This window comes from Sorex fumeus, unplaced genomic scaffold (genome assembly GCF_029834395.1).
Source record: "Sorex fumeus unplaced genomic scaffold, SorFum_2.1 ptg000098l, whole genome shotgun sequence".
Lineage (NCBI taxonomy): Eukaryota > Metazoa > Chordata > Mammalia > Eulipotyphla > Soricidae > Sorex > Sorex fumeus.
The window spans coordinates 74,512,997-74,533,437 of NW_026606155.1; the positions used below are offsets into that span (position 1 = coordinate 74,512,997).

Genomic DNA, 20,441 nt, shown 5'->3' on the forward strand with positions numbered 1-20,441 from the left:
TTGATCCCCAGCCCACTCCCCCCTCCCCTCCCCCACCCCACACTGTAGAGGAAAAGAGAAAGCTACCTTATTGTTGAGTGCTTCCCTGTGAGTATGGATGTGTCCATGAGCACGTAGGAGTGTGGCTGAATGTCTTTTTTGACTTTATTGTGTTTATTTGTGTAGAATGCTTGTATTGTGTATTCCCCCCTACCACCCCGTGTATCAGATAAGTATAGAAAATGAAAGAGAGCTTAGAGAAATCTTTCCCTCTCCAGTTTTCTTTTTTTGATTTTTGTTGTCATGTCTGGGGGTTGCCACTTGGTGGCAGAGGGTTGCAGATGACACACTTGTGGCCATGGATATCTCAGGATAATACTCTGCACAAGGGTTTGTGCTAGGAGAGAGTTCAGGGTTTCATAACTGCAAAGCAGATGCTCTATAGATGAGCCACATTTCCAGGTCTTCAAGAAACTTTTATGGTAATTTAATAGAGTGATTTCATGCTAATTGAATCTAATCATAGTATTTTCTGACTTGTGCTTTTTTTTTTAAATCTGATTGCTGTTTCATATTTCTAGTAATGTCTTTTATTTTATGCAAGTACTGGTCATGGGGCAGATTGCATCCCTACTGTTCCTCACCCCAGTCAATGGAGGAACACTAATTAGGAGCAGATCAAGATTCTTGGAAGCTCCCGACTGTGAAATTCCCAAGGGAGGAGAACTCAGTTTAGAGCCTGAGGTTCCTGTTCCAGGTCATATTAATGAGGCATGAGGTGAAACCTGAGCAGAAAACCCTTAAGTGAGGGCCTTACATGAACTGCAACACCCTCCTGAACTAACGTCCACTGAAGCACATCCCTGAGTCTCAGACAAGTCCACGTTAGACCCCATGGTTTACTCACCACTTGGTTACATTAATGATTGCAGATGAAATCAGAGGTATTAGTTTGAAGAATAACTTGAGGAGTCAGGTCTCACAACTGACTAACATACTCCAGTGCAACTTGCTTTTCCTCCCCCTTCATCTGAGAAGTGATGCCCCTCTCCCCAGGCATCTCTAATTTTTTTAATTTGTTTTGGGGCCATACCTGGCAGTACTCAGGGACTACACCTGATGTGGAGTGTTGGTGTTCAAGGATCACTCCTGGTGGTGCTTGGGGGAACCATGTGGTGCTGAGGACTGAACTGGGATCAGCTGCATGCAAAACTTGGTTTGTTTGTTTTTTGGGTCGGAATTGATGATGTGGGGCTGGAGCCATAGTACAGCGGGTAGAGCATTTGCCTTGCACACGTCTGATCTGGGTTTGATTTTCAGCATCCCATATGGTCCCCTGAGCACTGCCAGGAGTAATTCCTGAGTGCAGAGTCAGGAGTAACCCCTGTGCATTGCTGTATGTGACCCAAAAAGCAAAATAAATAAATAAAATAAAAAATTGATAATGCTCAGGGTACTTCTGGTTCTGTACTTAGGATCACTCCTGACAGTGTTTGGGGGACCATATGGGACACCAGGAATCAAGGTGGGTAGGCTGCATGTAAGGCAAGTGCCTTACCCAATGTACTGTTGCTTCAGCCCAGTGAGCTCTCAGGACAGTGGATACCAGTGTCCAGGCTGCACCTCCAGCAGGGCAGGTGACACTGATGCCTCATAGAGATAAGAGGGTTTTCCAAGCCTCCAGATTTCCCTTCAGATCAGAAACACACTCAATCAGGGAGAACAAAGCATTTTATTGCAGCAAAATCAGATATATTCCTTTTTCTAATACAGGAAACCCAGCACCCCTTCCTTCGAGAGTCTTCCTGCCTAAGATCCCTTTATTGCATTATACTTATACACCCTCTTTCTTTAGGACAGCTCTGAAATTATACCTGCCATCAAGCCCACCAAACCTGCAGCCCCACTTGCCAAGATCCTTTGTGTCTGAGAGACCACAAGGCAACAGAAACCCTCCTCCTATTTCTTATCATTCTTGGAGCATTCATAAAATCCCCTCTGGAATTAAGAGTATGTGGAATTAAGGCTGTGTGGGTGGGAAGTGGTATTTGTAGAGAAGGGAAGGATTCGTTAAGAGAGGAAATGCAGTACCAGCAGCAGCAACAGGAGTTTGCGGGGGTGGGGCTGTGTGTGAAAACCACTCGGCCTTAGATGACTTTATCCAAGTGCACAGGAACCAGCTGATAATTCTGATCATCCTTTGCTTGGGGAGGATCGCAGGCGATGATGAAGGATGCTTTCGTTTTCTCCTCTTTGTATTTGCAATCAGGGTACTTTCCAGAGATGTGCTTACAACTGGTCATGGACACTGGCTCGGGGCTCTGGTGACAGTTATCCCGTCCATTCTTGCAGGTTAGGTTGGGGGTCTGACAGGTTTTGGCCACGCTGGAGAAGGGTTCATGTAGGAAGGTGTTGAGGTTCTTGCAGCGTTTCTTGTCCTGGTTGATGGATTTCATGGCTACATCGCATCTCTTTGAGCTCAGCTGCACGTGCTGAGTTTCAAACCACTGAGCTGAGGTCATGTCCTTGGGCTTGGCGCTGATGGGGTGCTCGGACACCCACAGTGCCAGCAGAAGCAGCAGCAGGGGACAGAATAGTGTTCTGGCTGGTGCCATCTCTCCTGGGTAGGGACAGAGGAATAGAGGGAGGAAGGGGTGGGTGAGTTGGCCTCCAATAACAGCCTTGCTAGCCCTTCACTAATGTGACCCTAAGGGAGTTTGATTCCTGCATTCTTGGGTTTTATGAACAGCACTGGATTTTATTTTCATTTTCATTTTTTGGGCCACACCTGGCAGTGCTCAGGGCTTATTTCTTGCTGCTACTCAGATATCACTCCTGGCAGACTCAGGGGACCATATGGGATGCTGGGGATCAAATCTGGGTCACTGCATGCAAGGTAAATGCCCTACTCACTGTACTATCTCTCTGGCTACCAATCACTGGCATTTTAAATCTTCAGTCCCAACAGATAGTGTTCTATTTTATGCCCTTGATGAGTACTTACAATGTTTATCACAGAATGGTTTTATGATGTAAGTAAAGTACATTAAATATATATGCATATACATACACACAAATATATATCTATTTATTTATGTATACACATACATATGGGCAGGGTTGAGAAACATCAAGAAAATTGCCTGTCGTTGCACAGGGTCGAATGCAGAATTTTAATCAAGGCCTCTTGGCTTCCCAAGTCTCTATTCTTTCCACATTCCCATGTTTCTTTTTTTTTTTTTGAAACTGAGAAAAAGACTAACTATTGTTGGAAGAATATGCCAAGAGTTTATACTTCATTCTCCTTGGCCAGCTCAGGCACTCCTGAAAGAGTCATTATTAAGGTTGTGGAGTCAAGCTCATTCCTCTCTGTTCTGTGGCCTGTTTTCTGACTGAAGCTGGAAAAACAGACACTCCCAGAAGGGAATCGCCACTCCAGCTGGAACATGGGGAACTGGGTTCTTTCCATGGTGCCATTTTGCCCTGTGGGAGAAAGTCTTGTCATGGTAGCGGGTGAGAACCAGAAGAGACCTTAGCGATCATCTCAATCAATATTTTACAGATGAAAGAATGAGTGTGATTTTCTAGAAGAGCAAGTGCCCATCCCAAATTCAGCAAGTGAGCTGCAGGGCTAGGCCTGGAGCTTCCAACCTGCCCCTTTGGTCTGGGGCCTGGCCGAAGAGGGAGGAGAAAGTGTTTTCCATAAGAGGCAGAGCTAGGTGAGTGTGGTCTGTGGCTGTGGGTGGTACATGCATATTGTCTTTAATAATTATCTTCTAGTACTTTTGATAACACTTAGGAGAAAAACCTCCTGTTTTAGGAAGAAGGTCTGTTCTCTATTTCTGTCCCGTTTTTGTTAAAGACAACAGAGTGAATCTATCTCTGAAAACAGTATCTGGAAAGAGTTTTTAAAGGTTGGATGACACTTTTTTGGGTCACATCTGGTAGAGCTCAGGGCTTACTCCTGGCTCTGTGCTCAGGGATCATTCTAGTTGGGGCTTGAAGGACTGACTATATGAGGTGCTAGGGATCTAATCTTCATTAGCTGCACACAATGCAAATAACTTACACCTTGTACTATCTCTCTGGCCCTCTTTAATGTGACATGAATATTCTTAAAATATGGTGGTATGGGCCAGGATGAGACTCAGTGGTAGATCTCTTTGTGTACACCAGATTCTGGACTCAATTCTCAGCATCTCAAAAATAAATAAATAAAAATAATAAAATATAGCGATGAGAAAGAAAGCAACTTTTCAAAGTAATTATTTGAACTAAATGAGTACCCCTTTATTTAGTGAGTTATAACATTGGCTGTAAATGACAGTGCAACAATTATCAGAGAAGGAAGCAAAGGTACTGAATTTGGGCAACATACCTGTGTTCCTGATTCTCAGGCCCCTGTTAGTGTGTTGGACTCTACTTAGAATCTAGACCTCCGGGATGTCTGTGACTTTGGTACCTGAGGTGGGCAGCTCTGCAAAAAGGCAAAATTTCCTTGGACTCCTAGAATCTGCATTGCCAGATGGGAAACTTCTTCAATGTTTCTTTCTGCCTCCAGTTTCCTTCCATAGTAGGGATCCCTTTGGCATTCCTCTCCCCAAAGCTACCAAAACGTTGATTTTGTTTGCTTGTTTGTTTGTTTGAGTCACACCCAGTGATGCTCAGGGGTAACTCCTGGCTCTGCACTTGGGAATTACCATTACTCCTGGCATTGTGTGGGGGACCATATGGAATGCCAGGGATTGAACCCAGGCTGGCTGCATGCAAGACACGTGCAATGCCCTATCCGCTATACTATCACTCTGGCCCCAACACTGATGTCTTAAACCCAGAACTGTTTTCCAGCAAGCCGTTGACTTGGGCCTCATGGAGCCAATCTCTGTAGTTCTCCCTTACAGGCCCCCTCTGCCCCTCTCCTGGTGAGATGGAACGATTACCCAGTGACTCATTAATAGTTGCAGACCCACGACTCTGGACTTTGGAGTGAAAGGGTGGGGTCAGTGGCAGGAGCTAAGGGCTGGCACAGATATTTCATGCTGACCAGGATGATTGGCCACAGACTTTGCAAGCTCTGAATTCAATTAAGTTGCAAACATGCCTTCCCTCAGACCACGGTTGATTTTGCCACTGGCAAGCTCCATCCAGAGAAGCCTGAGAGAGGAGTTCCTTTGATTGTATATTTGATCCTAGTCATTTATTATATCTTCTCAGTTGCCCTTGTCTTGGCTGTTTTAATCATTAAACACCAGAGTCTCAGTGTCTAGTGTCTGGGAGGTTCTCAAAGTCCTACAATATTTGAAACAGGGGAGAAATATGACCTAATATAGGAAATGTCAACTTCGAATCAAATTTAAAGTAGTTGCTTACTGTTACTATTGCCACATAAAATTGATTTTATTTAGTTTGAAATTTGTCATACATTAAATGTTTATACCATAGGAAAATAATCTCTTAGATTAGACTTTCTTGATTTTATAGGAGTTCTCAAGTACCATGAAAGCAGAGACAACAGTGCCAACCACAAATTGTTCTACTCAAACAATTTTAGAATAAAATATTTAATTTTATTTGTTTTATTTTTGGGAGGCCACACCTGGCTTCCTTCTGACTGTGCTCACAGATTTCTCCTGGTGGGCTTAGGGGACGATATGGAGTGTCAGGAATTGAACCTGGGTTCAGCAGTGTGCAAAGCGTGCATTCTACCTGCTGTACTATCTTGTACTACACCCCCAATAAAATATTTTAAAGTTATTTTGTTAATCATTTCATGAATGGAATTGTGTGTGGAACACATATACTATGTATTCAATTTGATGTGAGAAGTGGTCAAGTGCCCAGTATGGTATGATGGCATTAAACAAGGTCTTATCAGAGGAATAGTGCTGGGCTTTAAAGCCCCGCCATGCAAGTTTGTGGTCCTGAGTTCTGGTGTCTCACACATGCCAAACATGATCCTGGAAGTTCTGTTGTCTTTGGTCCCCAGAACCACCACGATTTCCAGCCGTACCACAGCCAGGTATGAGGAATAGCACAAAATAGGATGCAACTCTCAGCATGCACCACAGTGAAAACATATGTGAGGACCACAGCCAGAAAGCACCCGCTGTGTAAGTAGGTGTGAGGGTACCACAGTGAACCCCTCCCCCCCGCAGTGGGCACCACAACTGTAATTTGTGTGCCTCAACTAAGAGTCCTGGCAAGCATGTGCCGCAACTACTGTGAGCACTGCAGCCATGTGTGGGAGTGTGGGAGCTCTGCCACCTGATGTGGAACCTGCAGTGTGCACCACAGCTAACAGTGTCCAGGCACTGCAGCCAGGTGGGTGTGCAACCCCTGGTCATCACACAGCAACAACACATCAACACTGAGGTGAGAGGGAGCGAAGGAATAGACATTTAAAAGAAATCCAAATTGATGTAAAACAAATAAACATGGTCACAGACATTCTAGGGCCAGTTGTCTTGAGAGTAATAATAACTACTTTCCTTTAGGCAGTCTGAATAATGTACAGCACCTGACCGTACATTAGCAGGAGAGGGTACCACTTACCACTGTTAGGGGAGCATCTGATATCTGTTCTGTACACTGCTAGGAACTCAATTAAGAATTATAACATCATTTGAAAAAAGTGCTTACTGGACCCAGGAATTTGGCTCAGTGGTAGAGACCTGCCTTGCATGTGTGAGGCCTTGAGTTTCTTTCTTTCTTTCATTTTCACACTCAGAACTTACTCCTGGCTCTGCACCCAGGGATCACTCCCATGCTCACAGGACCACATGGGTTGGCTGCATGCGGAACAAGTGCCTTGTCTGCTGTGCTATTGCTCTGACCCCATAGGTCATGAGTTTCATGGCTGTCACACCACACACTGCTGAGTATGGAAGGAAATAAATAAATAAAGACAATCTTTAAAAAAATGTGCTCATGGCATGCCAAGGCATTGGGCTTTATGTGAAATTTTATAGACAAAATAGTTATCATTCCATACATTCCATATATTTTCCTTTTTTGTTCTTAGAAGCTATTTTATTTATTTATGTTTTAAAATTCATTTTACCTTAATTTTTATTTTATTCTGGGCTTTTAAAAATTTCAATTATCTTTAAACTATTATAATTTTTACAGTTACAAAGTTGTTCATGATTGGGTTTCAGTCATACAATGTTCCAATACCAGTCCCTTTACCAGTGTACATTTCCCACCACCAATGTTCCCAGTTTTCCCTCTCACCCCTCTCCTTTCTGTATGGCAGGCACTTTTCTTTGTCTCTGTCTCTTTTTTTTCCTTCACACCCAGCGATGCACAGGGGTTACTCCTGGCTCTTCAATCAGGAATTACTCCTGGCAGTGCTCGGGGGACCATATGTGATGCTGGGAATCGAACCCAGGTTGGCCGTGTGTAAGGCAAACACCCTACCCACTGTGCTATTGCTCCAGCCCCTGTCTCTGTCTCCTGTGGAAGCTTGCCATAAGTGTGTCGGTAGTGGAGGCCAGTTAGGATAAAGATGGAACCACAGTGACAATAATAGTTGGAAATGGTCACTTTGGACAAGAACTGAGTGCTGAAAGGAGGTAAAGGCATATACATGGTAACCTTTCAGTACCTGCTTTGTTTGTTTGTTTTTGAGTCACATTCAGTGATGCGCAGGGGTTACTTCTGTCTCTGCACTCAGGAATTTCTCCTGGTATTGCTTGGGGGACCATATGGGATGCCCGGGATCGAACCCGGGTTGGCCGCATGCAAACCCTACCCACTGTGCTATCACTCTGGCCCTCAGTACCCATATTGCAAATCATAATGCCCCAAAGAAAAGAAAGAGAGGGAATCTTTTTCTTTCTGTTTTTATTTTTGGGCCACACCTACCATGCACAGGGCTTATTCTGGCTCTGTACTCAGGGATCTTTCCTGACCAGCTATGGGACCATATGGGGTTCTAGGATGAAATACTGCCCCTAATTTCTTGTCTGCCACTAACATGCAAGACAAGCACCCTACTATCTCTCTGATCTATATTTCAGTTACATTCCAGTTTCTTATCCCAGTCGTAAAGGAAAGGAAAGAAACTCTGAGGTCATAGATTTAGTAAGAGACAGACTGGGATAGAAAAGGCATAGGTCTGGCTTCAGAGTTCTGTAGTTTCTTTGCTATACTGCTAATTTATTAAGTCATTTTTTGGGGTTGGGGGCCATACTCACCTTGTGAGCACTGGCCTGACATTTTGATACATGAGCCAGTGTCGGCTCTGATTGTTTGGTGCTTGTGCTCACCAGATCATTACCACTATTTTCTCCTCTGTGGCTGAAATCAGGCTAAACAATGTGTGTGTGTGTGTGTGTGTGTGTGTGTGTGTGTGTGTGTGAGAGAGAGAGAGAGAGAGAGAGAGAGAGAGAGAGAGAGAGAGAGAGAGAGAGATTTTGTAACTAAAATCATGCCCTCACTTACTTTGCAGCATCCTCACAGAAGTTCTCCTCTGTGGCTGAAATCAGGCTAAACAATATGTGTGTGTGTGTGTATGTGAGACAAAGAGAGATATTTTATAACTAAAATCATGCCCTCACTTACTTTGCAGCATCCTCACAAAATAGAAAGTTAACCTTTTTATGAGATGACATTGTCCATGTGGGGGGGAGTGGAAAAATTTGCCCAAAGCCAGGTCAATCTGACTCCAATCTGACACCTTCTATTCACTATGAATCAAATCCAAATACAAGTTTGTTTCATTCCAAAACTAATCCTTGTTGATTATCCCCACCAGTACTCCGGGGCCACTGTTTTTTTCCTCTGGGGGTACTGTGGTGGTGGGGTATTTGGGACCATAGCTGGCTGTTCAGAGGCTTATGCCCGGCTCTGTGCTCAGGGATTGCTCCTGATAGTGCTCAGGGGACTGTATGCAGTGCCAAGTATCAAACCCAGGATGGCCACTCGCAAGGCAGGTACCTTACCTGCTGTCTAATTCTCTGGTCCCAGGACCACTGTTATTATTTTGGTGCTCAGTAACATGGCACTGCTTCACCCCTACATCCTGCCCCACCATACTAGGCATGTGGTACTGGGGATTGAATCCAGGATCTGCAGTCAACCCCCTGAGCCCTTTTCCTAGGTTTTTTTTTACCCATGCATCCCTCACAGTAAAACTTCATTTTCTACCTGAAGATGAATCAAACTGCAGAGCTAAAATTGTGTAGTGGCAAGCACACAATAGCACATAAAATAGCCATAAATTCTCTTTCCTCTTCTGCCACTAACTCGACCCAGGTTAAGGTTATTTCTATTATTATTATTATTTGTTTGTTTTTATTCTTTGGGGTCACACCTGGCAATGCTCACGGCTTATTCCTTATTCCTGGATCTGCCCTAAGAAATAATTCCTGGTGATGTTCAGGGACTATATGGGATGCCAGGGATTGAACCTGGGTCAGCTCCATGCAAGGCAATTGCCTTACCCACCCTACTATCTCTCTAACCACCTCAAGATATTTCATTAACCTTACCTGGACCCAGTTGCATAAAATGCCAGAACTGGGAAGTATTTTAGAGTTTATCCATCTCCCACAGTGTTCCCTCCCACATGCCCCAAATTATTTTTTTACTTTCCCAGCATGTTTTTGGGGCTTGAACCTCCAGTTACAGATTTTCATTATCTTCCCTGGAAGGTCCATTGAGGCCAAAGGGCTCTTATGCTAAGACAAACATTTATGGGCTCAGAGGCTACAAAAGGCCTCAAGATAAATGTGTTTTCTTTCTTTCTTTCTTTCTTTCTTTCTTTCTTTCTTTCTTTCTTTCTTTCTCTCTCTCTCTCTCTCTCTCTCTCTCTCTTTCTTTCTTTCTTTCTTTCTTTCTTTCTTTTTTGGCTTTTTTGGGTCACACCTGGCAATGTACAGGTGTGTCCTGGCTCATGCACTCAAGAATTACTCCTGGCGGTCCTTGGGGGACCATATGGGATGATGGGAATCGAACCTGGGCTGGCCATGCATGCAAGGCAAACACCCTACCCGCTGTACTATCGCTCCAGCCCCAATAAATGTGTTTTCTTACAATTTTACTAATTTAATTTTTTGAGGGAGAAGGGCTAATTTAAGAAATTGCTAAAAATAAAATTCTACTTAAGACTAATAAAATAAAAATTTCTACTTTTTTTTGAAAAACTTTCTAGCGGTAGGGCATTTGCCTTGAGTGCGGCCGGCCTGGCCCAGCTGGGTTCGATTCCTCTGCCCCTCTCAGAAAGCCCAGCAAGCTACCGAGAGTATCTTGCCTGCACGGTAAAGCCTGGCAAACTACCCATGACGTATTTGATATGCCAAACACAGTAACAACAAGTCTCACAATGGAGACGTTACTGGCTCTGCCCGGGCAACTTGATGAATAACAGGAGGATAGTGCTACAGTGCTATAAAACACGTTGCTATAAAACACGTAGAGTATGTGTTTTATCATATGTTTTAGAAACAGTACATAACAATTTCCTAGATACTTCATCTAGATCCCTCAATTTTGAACATTTCTGAACTATTTGAGAATAATTATGCCCTCTGTCCCTTAATACTAAAATTATTGTTTGTTTTTTTCATTATAAGTACTCTTGTCTACATAGCCACACTACAACCATCAATTATTATCACACAGGAAATGCTAAGATAACCTAAAATATTTATTCTAAGATAATCTTTAATATTTATGCGCATGTTTATTCTACAAATATTAGTAGCTCTGTGGTACAATGCATGCTTTGCATGTTTGAAGATGTGGGCTTAATCCCCAGAACCTCCTGCCTCAACATTTTTTAATTTTGCTCGAGTAAAGTAAAGTAAAGGCCCTCCCGTTGATCATCGATTTGCTCGAGCGGGCCCAGTAACGTCTCCATTGGAGACTTTGTTGTTACTGTGTCTGGCATATCGAATACTCTCGGTAGCTTGCCGGGCTCCCGAGAGGGGCGGAGGAATCGAACTCGGGTCGGCCATGTTGGCTGCGTGCAAGGCAGACGCCCTACCCACTGTGCTAGGAGATATCTCAATGGATAGAACAGAGGCTTTGCATGGAGGAGGTCCTGCTACCATGTAGTCCCCCAGCACCACTGGGAGCAACCTCCAAGCACTAAGCTAGGTATAGCCATTGAGCACTGGGTGACTGTGACCCCAAAACAAAGCAAAAATTAAAAATATGCACCAGATAAGAAAAAAGAAAGAGGCATGATAGAAATCTCATGTTTGCTGGCCATGACTTTGATTGTTTTTACTAGTTCTCTTCTGCTATCACTAGCACTTTGGGGGAAAGCCTAAAAACATTGCTCAGTGAACTATAGTTGGCCTTAAGAACCCATCCTGGCTGGAAGCTCCCACTCTGAGGATAAATAAGGGTGATTCCTCATTAAGGAGAAGAACGGGAACTTCGCTTACCTGGAACTCCTTTGTATCGTTTCACTCAGGTCTGGTGGTCAGATGGGAAGTGGAGACCTTTGTCCTTGCACGTACCCCTATTTATGTCTCCAGCAGCCAATGACATGACCTAGGGACATGCTTGACCAATTTACCATCAACATCTTCGGTGTTATTTTTTTCCATTTCGTTGACACAATGTGAGCATTCAGGTAACAGAGATGTGGTCCACAGGTAAGAAGCAGCAATGTAAACATGTCGAGATCATGTGTATTAAATATTGTTTTGTTTGAACATGACTTTTCTCATATTCAGGGATATATTGATTTTCAGGTTGACCTGAATTGAGTTTGACCTTGGAAAATGTCTGACCTCCACTTGGAGCTATTAATAAGAAGCTCAATATTAAATTGAGCGCCCCCCACCTCCCCACCTTCTCTTTTGGTTTTTGGGCCACACTTGGTGGTGCTTGGAGTTTACTCCTGGATCTGTACTCTGGGATCACCTCTGGAAATGCTTAGGGGACCATATGTGGTGTTGGGTATTAAAGTGGGATTGACTGCATACAAGGCCAGCACTTTATCTCAGGTACAATCTCTCTGTGATTTTGAGCCATACCCAGTGCTCAGGGGTACTGGTAACTTAGTCCTTAGAGGTTGCTCCTGCCATTACTTAGGGTAACAATCAATGCTGGACCTAAATATGGGACTTCTGTATGCTAAACATGTGCTCTAGGGCAATGAGGCAGCCCCCTGCCGCCAAGAAACAGATCTTACTAAATTAACTGTGCAATTTTGGGCAAGGTCTTTAAATCCTCTGGGTCTTCCTCTTATTTTTCTTTCCCACTGGCACAATGAAAAGACAGAACTAAAGATTACTCTGAAGTCATTAGGTACAATTTCTTGCAACATTATGATTTTATGGATTCCTACTGAAAGAGAGCCAAGTTTTAGCAAAGCTAAAGCTACGCAGCTGTCAAGTTCCATCTTGTGCTAAATGCCACAGTTTAAGTAGGAATTTGTCCTAATTTACACGAAGGTCAGTTTATGTTTTTAATGTAAGTTCAATTAAGTTTTTGTGTAATGGCCATAGAAAAGAGTAACTTATGATGTTTTCTCACTGTAAGTAATCCAATGGAAACCAGTGGAGGAGGGCCATGAGCCACGGGTATTTGTGGAAGATCAATGCTTCATGGGAAATACATTGAGGTGGAAGTCAAACTAAGGAGAAGAGATGAGTCAGAGTGTGAGAAATGTAAGTGGTCTTCATGAAGGAGTGAAGGGATAGTAGCTTTAACTATTGACTTGATTAAATGTCTCAGAAATTGTGTCTCTGAGTAGAGACCTTTTTCCATCCATTGCTGTAAAAACTGAACATCTGGAAAAGAATGGGTATGGAGGACACCTTCAAAAGTTAGTGGCCCTCATGGGAGCCTTGTGGACAGCAGGTATGAGCCGGGGGTGTGGGGGCGACTAAAACCTCATGGGAAGGGGAGTGTTCCGGTCCGTCCTTCACGCCCTACCGAGGTCACCATTTGCCCCCCGCAAGCGGCTCTCCAGCACAGCCATGGCCCCAGAAGCACAAGGACTTAATGCAGAACCCGGCAGCTTGGAGCAGAAAAGTGAACGGACTATGCGTTCGTTAATCCAGGCCATCATGTCTGTCCAGAGGGGAAAGGGTGTTGCCCCATTCGCCCTTTCCTCCCTGGAAAGAAAGATGGCGGCTGCATGGGAGCCTTGTGGACAGCAGGTATGAGCCGGGGGTGTGGGGGCGACTAAAACCTCATGGGAAGGGGGGTGTTCCGGTCCGTCCTTCACGCCCTACCGAGGCCACCAGTTGCCCCCCACAAGCGGCTCTCCAGCACGGCCACGACTCCAGAGCACAGAAACCAATTTCTTAACTATCTGACTTTCAGTAGAAATACTTCCAGGGTCAATAAGTAAAATAGCAGAAATCCAAAACCAACATTTAATTCTTGAACCCAGCTGTAGAAAGCAAATCACTTCACAATGCTTTTTCAGCATGTCTGATTTGGGGGGGGTAAACTCTAAATAATAGTGATGAATCTTTTAATGAAACAATGAATCTAATCAAAGCAGATAGAGTGTTAACTAGAATTCATCTGCCTCACAGGGACTGGGAGGGGTGGGGGGTGGGGTCTTATGGGGTTCTTCATGGTAAAAAATAAGTATTGGTAAAGGGAAATGTGTTTGATATTTGCATGACTGAGACCTAAACCTGAAAGCTTTGTAACCTTTCCCACAGTGATTCAATAAATAAATAAATAAATAAAAAGCAAAAATAAATAAATAAAATTTTTAAAAATTAAAAAAAAAAGTTAGTGGCCCTAATTCTTCTGCCTTTTTTTTTTTCTATTTTGGATTTATGAATGGTATAGATGAGAAAACCTCCCTTAAATATCATGGTAAGTATCCTTTTAGTTTTGTTTTGTTCTCATAAAAATATTCCCTGCTTCATCCCACTCCAAATTGCCTCACTTAGAGAAGCGAATGCTTGCTGTCCTTTTGTCTGACCTTGGACCTAACCTTATCTATCCTTGGCTCAGAACTTTTTTTGGCCAAGAGAGGCCTAGGAGGGGTTTGGCTTCTTTTGTTTAAGTCCTTTGTTCTTCTGTCAAGGAAGTCAGGCCTGCTGCATCCATCCCAGGTTTGGCCACTCAACATTTGACACCGCAGTAATAAATATAAGTGATAACACCTCTCAGATGTTTCCTACATGCCAGCCTCAGTACTAAGTGCTTTATGCATATTGTCACATTAAATCTGGCTGCTCTCTCTATGAAGTAGATTGGCTTTCTATGGATGTGGAAATTTCCATTTGTGGAAGTCAGAGGGACTCTATGTAGGGTGTATTTCCATTGTGGGTAATTGTGGGTAAACATGTGTCCTTACCTCCCCAGTAGGAGCAATGGACTATCTATAATGTCTCATCAGCAGTTGAGCTTTCCATGCACTTTTATTGTTTGTTTTTGAGCCACACCTGTGATACTCAGGGATTACTTCTGGCTCTGCTCTCAGGAATTACTCCTGGTGGTGCTCAGGGGACCATATGGGATGCTGGGGATTGAACCCAGGTTGACCGTGTGCAAACGCTCTACCCTTTCATGGTCTTTTCATTCCAAGGATAATCCTTAGCATTGGGAAGGCTTGGGGCACTGCAGAGGGTAGTGGAAGCATTCTGGTAAGAACTGTAGTGTGTGATTTCTGCCCTTCTATGTGTGATGAGTAGGAGGAGCACTTTCACAGAGTGAGGCTATGGAATTTTCAGGGCATTTTTGGAAGCTCAGTTATGCAGGAGTAGGGGAGAAATGGGCTGAAGTGGCCCAAATCTCTTGCAGAGAGAAGGCTCCTTGAATCTTGCTACCTGGATGTTGTTTTCCACTACCAGGGCTTTGGGCTTATCCCAAGGTGTCTTAGACACATTGAAGAAGGCTTGCCGAATCGAAGGCAGATCAGGGTGTTCTCTTTCCAAAGGCATTTCCTACATTGTGATTGTGCCCTTGAGACAGGACCCCTCTCATCAACCCTCCCCCGCCCTTGAGTTCATAGTCCTTTCCATAGTGTCTATGGACCTTTTTCTTGAGAGGGTAGAGCTTCCAGGGAACCAGGGACCTGTAGAAAAACCTCCTTCCAGATAGTCTCATGCCAAGGAAAATTCAACTCATACTAACTCTATTTTTTGTGCTACTTTCTTTACTGAATTCCATTTCTGTTGGCGGGGGTGGGTGGTGGGTGGAGGGGGCGTGTTATAAGGATATTGGAGCCATACTTGGCTGTGCCCGGAGCTACTCCTGACTCAATTCTTTTTGTTGTTGTTGTTGTTCTTTTTGGGTCACACCCAGCAATGCACAGGGGTTATTCCTGGCTTTGTACTCAGAAATTACTCCTGGCTGTGCTCAGGGGACCATATGGGATGCTGGGAATTGAACCTGGGTCGGCTGCATACAAGGCAACTACCCACTGTATTATTGCTCCAGCCCCTCCTGGCTCAATTCTTGCTGGTCACTTCTGGCAGTGCTTGTGGGACCATATAGTCGCAGGGATTACAATGAAAATCACACATGCCAACCCTTTGGACTATCTCTCTGGTCACTGGACTCCTTTTCTGATCTTTAGTTTGAGGCTCAAATAATTCTCTTTAAAGCCATCTACACATCCTAACCCTCTCTAATTTTATACCCCAGCAACAAAGATCTTTTGTTTATAATCTTTTCTAATCCGTCTCCTTTACCCACTCTTCAACTTTTGAGTGAGAATGCATGAAGAATTCAGCCAGCTTTGGTATTTGGCCCGAACCTGTTATTCATTTTGGACCTTAGCTTTGGCCTTTAGAAGTCTGAATAACCAAATGCCTATTTCAACATTTTTCCTGGCATCCCTAAACTTGGCTGTGATCAGGATCATGTGAAGGAATGGGTGACTGTCAAAATTAATCAGTTAAATCATCAGTCATGAGAACAAGCTAGGTCATTTGAATTGATTGCTAATATCTGAAGTCCTTTGAAACATTGGTGAACATTCTAGAGCCAACTTAGAGTATTTTCCTTCTGAATGTTTTAAAAGTGTCAGATTTCTATTGTTTAATGGAAATAAGTATAAAATAAAATAGATTATTCAAATTAAAATGTTTAATAATCTTTATGAAAGTTTGTAGTATATTTAAAACAATGAAGGCTTTTCACAGTTAAAAATAGAAAAATTAATTGACAATGAATATAAACAATAATTGGAGATACTATGTTAGAAGAATTTTAGGAAGAACTATGTATCCTTTGAACAAGTATGACATTATAATTAGTATAAGTACTATTTAATAGTATGAGGTAGAATAATAGAAATGAGATATTATAATTTTATCATGATATTAATAGCAAAAATGAATGTATTAGCATTTATCATGTTAGATACAATAATCTATGCTTTGTTTTTGGTGGTGGGTTGGACTGGGACTTTGGTGGAGGGTCTGATGAATCCTGCACACATACAGAGACAGGCTTTAGGCTATGAGATTCTGTAAGATTGAAAATTAAAGGTAAAACAATTTTAAAAGGAAAAAACAGGAAGAATGATGCTTTTAGGAGAATGTTTTAATTGTGTACAAACTGCATTCAGTTAAGTATTCAAATGTTAACATATAGATCAAAGAGATTTCAAAAAGTAAAAATCTCCAGACCATGAATAGAACATTTTCAATTTACCTCTTAACCTTTCCCAGATAATATTCCCTCAGGCGACCACTATTCTGCAGCTATCATCACAGACTACTTTTGAATTATGCTTATTTATAGTTAATACAATTTATGTCATGAGTCTCTCACAAAATGCCCTGTTTGGAAATCCTCATTTTGAGAGGCTGCATTAAATGCAAAAATTTAGCAACTTCAAAATTTTGCTAGGATGTCTTCAAAATTGTCAGAAAAATAACCAATAAAGAGTATTAAAGAATTGTGAAACAAGGAATAAAGTGAAGATAAACATCAACTATCATCAAGGACATTGTTTTTCTATGCGCCTTGGTTAAAAATCATCATAGTAATAATAGTATGGTGACCAGAGTATATATAGATTTTACACTCAGTCATTTGGCATTTGGCCATGATGTATTAAATTTAGTACACTTCTATTTTCAATTCATTGGCCTCACACTCATCTTCAACTATTCAATGTTCTACCCTTTTTTCTTTCTGCCATCCCTTTTTTCCTCATGATGTCAAACCAACCATTCCACTTAGCCAGACTCAGCCTGTAGGCTTGTACTCTACATACAGAACATGGGAATGACTCCAGCAAAGAGAGCCCTCAAGGATAATTGATAATTGATAGTTGAGTGAGCTGTTCATTTGCCTTGGTCTGAGTATTTCCAAAAGGTGGATCTGACTAGACAGGAATATCGCTACTACTGGTTTGCTTTTTGGGTCTCACCTGGCGATACACAAGGGTTACTCATGCTCTGCACTCAGAATTACTCCTGGCGGTGCTCGGGGGACCATATGGGATGCTGGAAATCAAACCCAGGTCAGCCATATGCAAGGCAAATGCTCTACCCACTGTGCTATCGCTCAGGCCCCCCTGACTAAGGCTTTAGAAGTGCCATTTCCAAATCTTCTGTGATCCTATCGGGTAAGTGGTATTGTTCCCACTTTGCTATATGGAAAGACAGTTGCGGAGAGGCTCAGAAGTGTGTTCAGAAGTAGCCAGAAGTGGAGACAAAGAATTATAATCAGTTCTGTTTTGTTCCAAAATGCTCTCTGACTCTGGTAATCAGTAAGGGAGCACAGGAGTTCTGGGGGCAGGATAGATAGAAAGGACACTTGTAACTGGGCCAAAAAGGTCTAATGAGGTAGTCGAGTGCTGAGGCCGGGTGGGCTGACAGTGAGACGCACTTTACCTGGGACTGAGAAAGGAGAGAAGGGGCAGGGATGGTAAGGACTATAGGCTCAGAGTGAGGGGCTGCCTGGATGAACCAACAGGAAGCCAGATTGTCTCCAGCTCAACTCAGGAGGGAGGGAGGAACAGTATCGGTAGTCCAGGGGGGACAGGGAGATGGCATTTCCCCATTTCAACCCTCAGGCCTGGGCAGATTGCCAGGGTGGAGAGCCAGGGAAGCACCGAGGCAGGAGAGATCATTATCAGGAGGAAGGAAGCTTGCTCTGGCAGCTCCCACCAGCCTGTTTGTGACGAGCAGGCTTTGGGGCACGGAAGTCCACTGAGGTCAAGGGAAATGTGATCCTGGAGCAAGGGGATGAAGTTGGGACACTCCCCTATGTCTAGGTCTTCAAGCCAACGGGATAGTCAGAATCAGGCCCAGAGTCCAGGTCAAAGAGGAGCAGGCTGGAGAAGGAGAAGGGAGTTTAGAGGGAGGGAGAGGTACAGGGAAGGAAGGGGGGAAAGAGAGAGAGACAGAGAGAGAGAGAGAGAGAGAGAGAGAATTCAGATCCCTGGAAGCATCTCATACACAGTCCCTTGGCTAGAGAGGTAATGAGTGACCTTTACTGTGGCCAACACAGGGTAGCTGACTCCTCCGAGCTCTCAGGGTATATTTCTTCACGTGAACTCTTACCTAATTCTCTTCTCCCCACAGCATTGCTTCTTTTTAGCCAATGGTAAAGTAGACAGGGCACTCTATTTAGAGTAAGGAGACCTAGATTCAACTCAGGTTCATCTACTCACCAAGCTGGCAAGCTCTTTAATTATATTTTATGGAATCTCGGGGCTGGAGCGATAGCACAGTGGGTAGGGCATTTGCCTTGCACGTGGCCAACCTGGGTTTGATTCCCAGCATCCCATATGGTCCCCTGAGCACCGACAGAAGTAATTCCTGAGTGTATGAGCCAGGAGAACCCCTGTGCATCGCTGGGTGTGACGAAAAATAAAATAAATAAACCAATAAACTTTATGAAATCTCAATTTCCTGATCCCTGGAGACAGCAAGTCATCCCTGTCAGCCTATCTCATGGGGCTTCCTGTGGCAACACCATGAAATGCTAGACAAACACAAGGAGGTGCTGCTATGTCTCCGGGTTCTCTTCCTACCTCCTCTGTGCACGGGTCACCCCACCGCCACGTCTGAGCTGAGGAAGACAAAGAGTTGAAGGACAGGAGGTGCCCTGTCCCTAAATTCCATCCTGTCTTTCTTACTGTTTCTTCCTCATGTTCAGTGGCCATGATAAGGCGGGGCAGGGAAGAGAAGTACGAAGACACAGACTAGGGAACCCACACACCCTGTCACTTGCTCAGACCCACTCTTGGAGAGAAGCAACAAAAAAGAACTGGAGCTCTTTTGGACCTCAGTCTCCCGAGGTGTCAATCTCCTCTCACCTCCTCTCAGAGAAACTTAAGCTAGGAGGGGCGTAAGTTTGGGGGGAAGTTTGGAAGATGAGGGGAAGAGAACGTTCTGGGCTTAGGAATGGTGCTGAGCCCTGGTAAAGATTTCAGGCACAGCTCAATCAGGAGGAGGGCTGCAGACCTAAATGACTTTGTCCAAGTGTACAGGAAGTAGCGGCAACTTCCAAGGGTCCCTTTCTTCAGGAGGGTCACAGGCAATGATGAAGGACGCATTCATTTGCTTATCTTTGTAGTTGCAGTCGGGGTACCTTCCTGAGACAAGATGACAGTTGGTTAAGTACACTGGCTCTGGGCTCTGGTGGCAATTATCTCTCCCGTTTTTGCAGGCTATGTTGGGGGTCTGACAGGTATTGGCCACGCTGGAGAAGGGTTCATGCAGGAAGGTGTTGAGGTTCTTGCAGCGTTCCTTGTCCTCGTTGATGGGTCTCATGGCCATGTTGCATCTCTTTGGGCTCAGCTGCACGTGTTGAGTTTCAAACCATTGAGCTGAGGTCATGTTTTGGGGTTTGGCGCTGATGGGGTGCTGGACCACCGACAGTGCCAGCAGCAGGAGCAGCAGCAGGGGGCAGGATTGTGTTCTGGCAGGTACCATCTCTCCTGGGGGTGTGGGCAGTCAGAATGGAGGCTGGGTCCAGAGAAGGAGGTGGTGAGGAATCAGCTTTCTCTAACACAGCTGCTCTGATCATCACCCTGATGGCACCCCATTCCCCTCCTTTGTTTGCCCACAGACCCTGTGATCCCAGCTCCTAGGCCTGATGAAAGGATCGTCCATTCATCTCAAATTCCAGCCATCTTTTTCATTTTGTCCTCTGCCCCTCCCGTTCTAGCTTCTCTCCCTCCTGTACCCTCTCATGTGTTCTCATGTCCCCAACTCTTTCTCTGTCCCCTCCCCTCCATGGCCCTGTTCCCATCTCCTCCTTCTCCCCATTTAGTCTCCACCCCCCAATCACTCTCCTCTTCCCTAAGGACCCTAGGTGTGTTCCCCGGCCCAGAGTTCCTTTTCCATCTGGTCACTCTCCCGAGGGTGGTTTCAAACAATCCCTTCTCAGGCCCCTCGTTTCCCTGGTGTCCCACCTAGGCCTCACCTGCTCACGGAATCCTGGCGCGGTGTCTTTGACCACTGGGATTCAGCTTTCTGAAGGCCTCCGGCTCCACACCCCTCTCCTCCACACAGGCCGGAGTACGCGGCTTCTGTCTGCGCGTGGCTGGCAATATCCCGCGT

The 20,441-nt window shown here is 44.3% G+C and overlaps 2 protein-coding genes across 2 annotated transcripts; both read right to left on the minus strand.

Annotated features, from left to right (window-relative positions):
* Positions 1–1,848: 1,848 nt before the first annotated feature.
* Positions 1,849–11,594, minus strand: LOC130041356 (ribonuclease 7-like). The gene is made up of 2 exons (XM_056133470.1): positions 11,510–11,594; positions 1,849–2,599 (listed from the first exon to the last, which is right to left on the minus strand). Exons 1-2 carry the CDS (start codon positions 11,538–11,540, stop codon positions 2,127–2,129), a joined length of 504 nt encoding a protein of 167 aa, XP_055989445.1. The 5' UTR covers positions 11,541–11,594; the 3' UTR covers positions 1,849–2,126.
* A 7,680-nt stretch (positions 11,595–19,274) lies between these two features.
* LOC130041358 (ribonuclease 8-like) lies at positions 19,275–19,820 on the minus strand. The gene has a single exon (XM_056133471.1). The coding sequence runs from the start codon at positions 19,809–19,811 to the stop codon at positions 19,341–19,343; it is 471 nt and encodes a 156-aa protein (XP_055989446.1). The 5' UTR covers positions 19,812–19,820; the 3' UTR covers positions 19,275–19,340.
* Positions 19,821–20,441: the final 621 nt, after the last annotated feature.

Excerpts from the sequence above, each read along its gene's own strand:
- LOC130041358 (XM_056133471.1), bottom strand. The coding sequence starts at position 19,811 with ATGGTACCTGCCAGAACACAATCCTGCCCCCTGCTGCTGCTCCTGCTG.
- LOC130041356 (XM_056133470.1), bottom strand. The coding sequence starts at position 11,540 with ATGGAAAAAAATAACACCGAAGATGTTGATG. Across the intron at positions 2,600-11,509 it reads TAACACCGAAGATGTTGATG|GAGAGATGGCACCAGCCAGA; the intron begins GTAAATTGGTCA and ends GTCCCTACCCAG.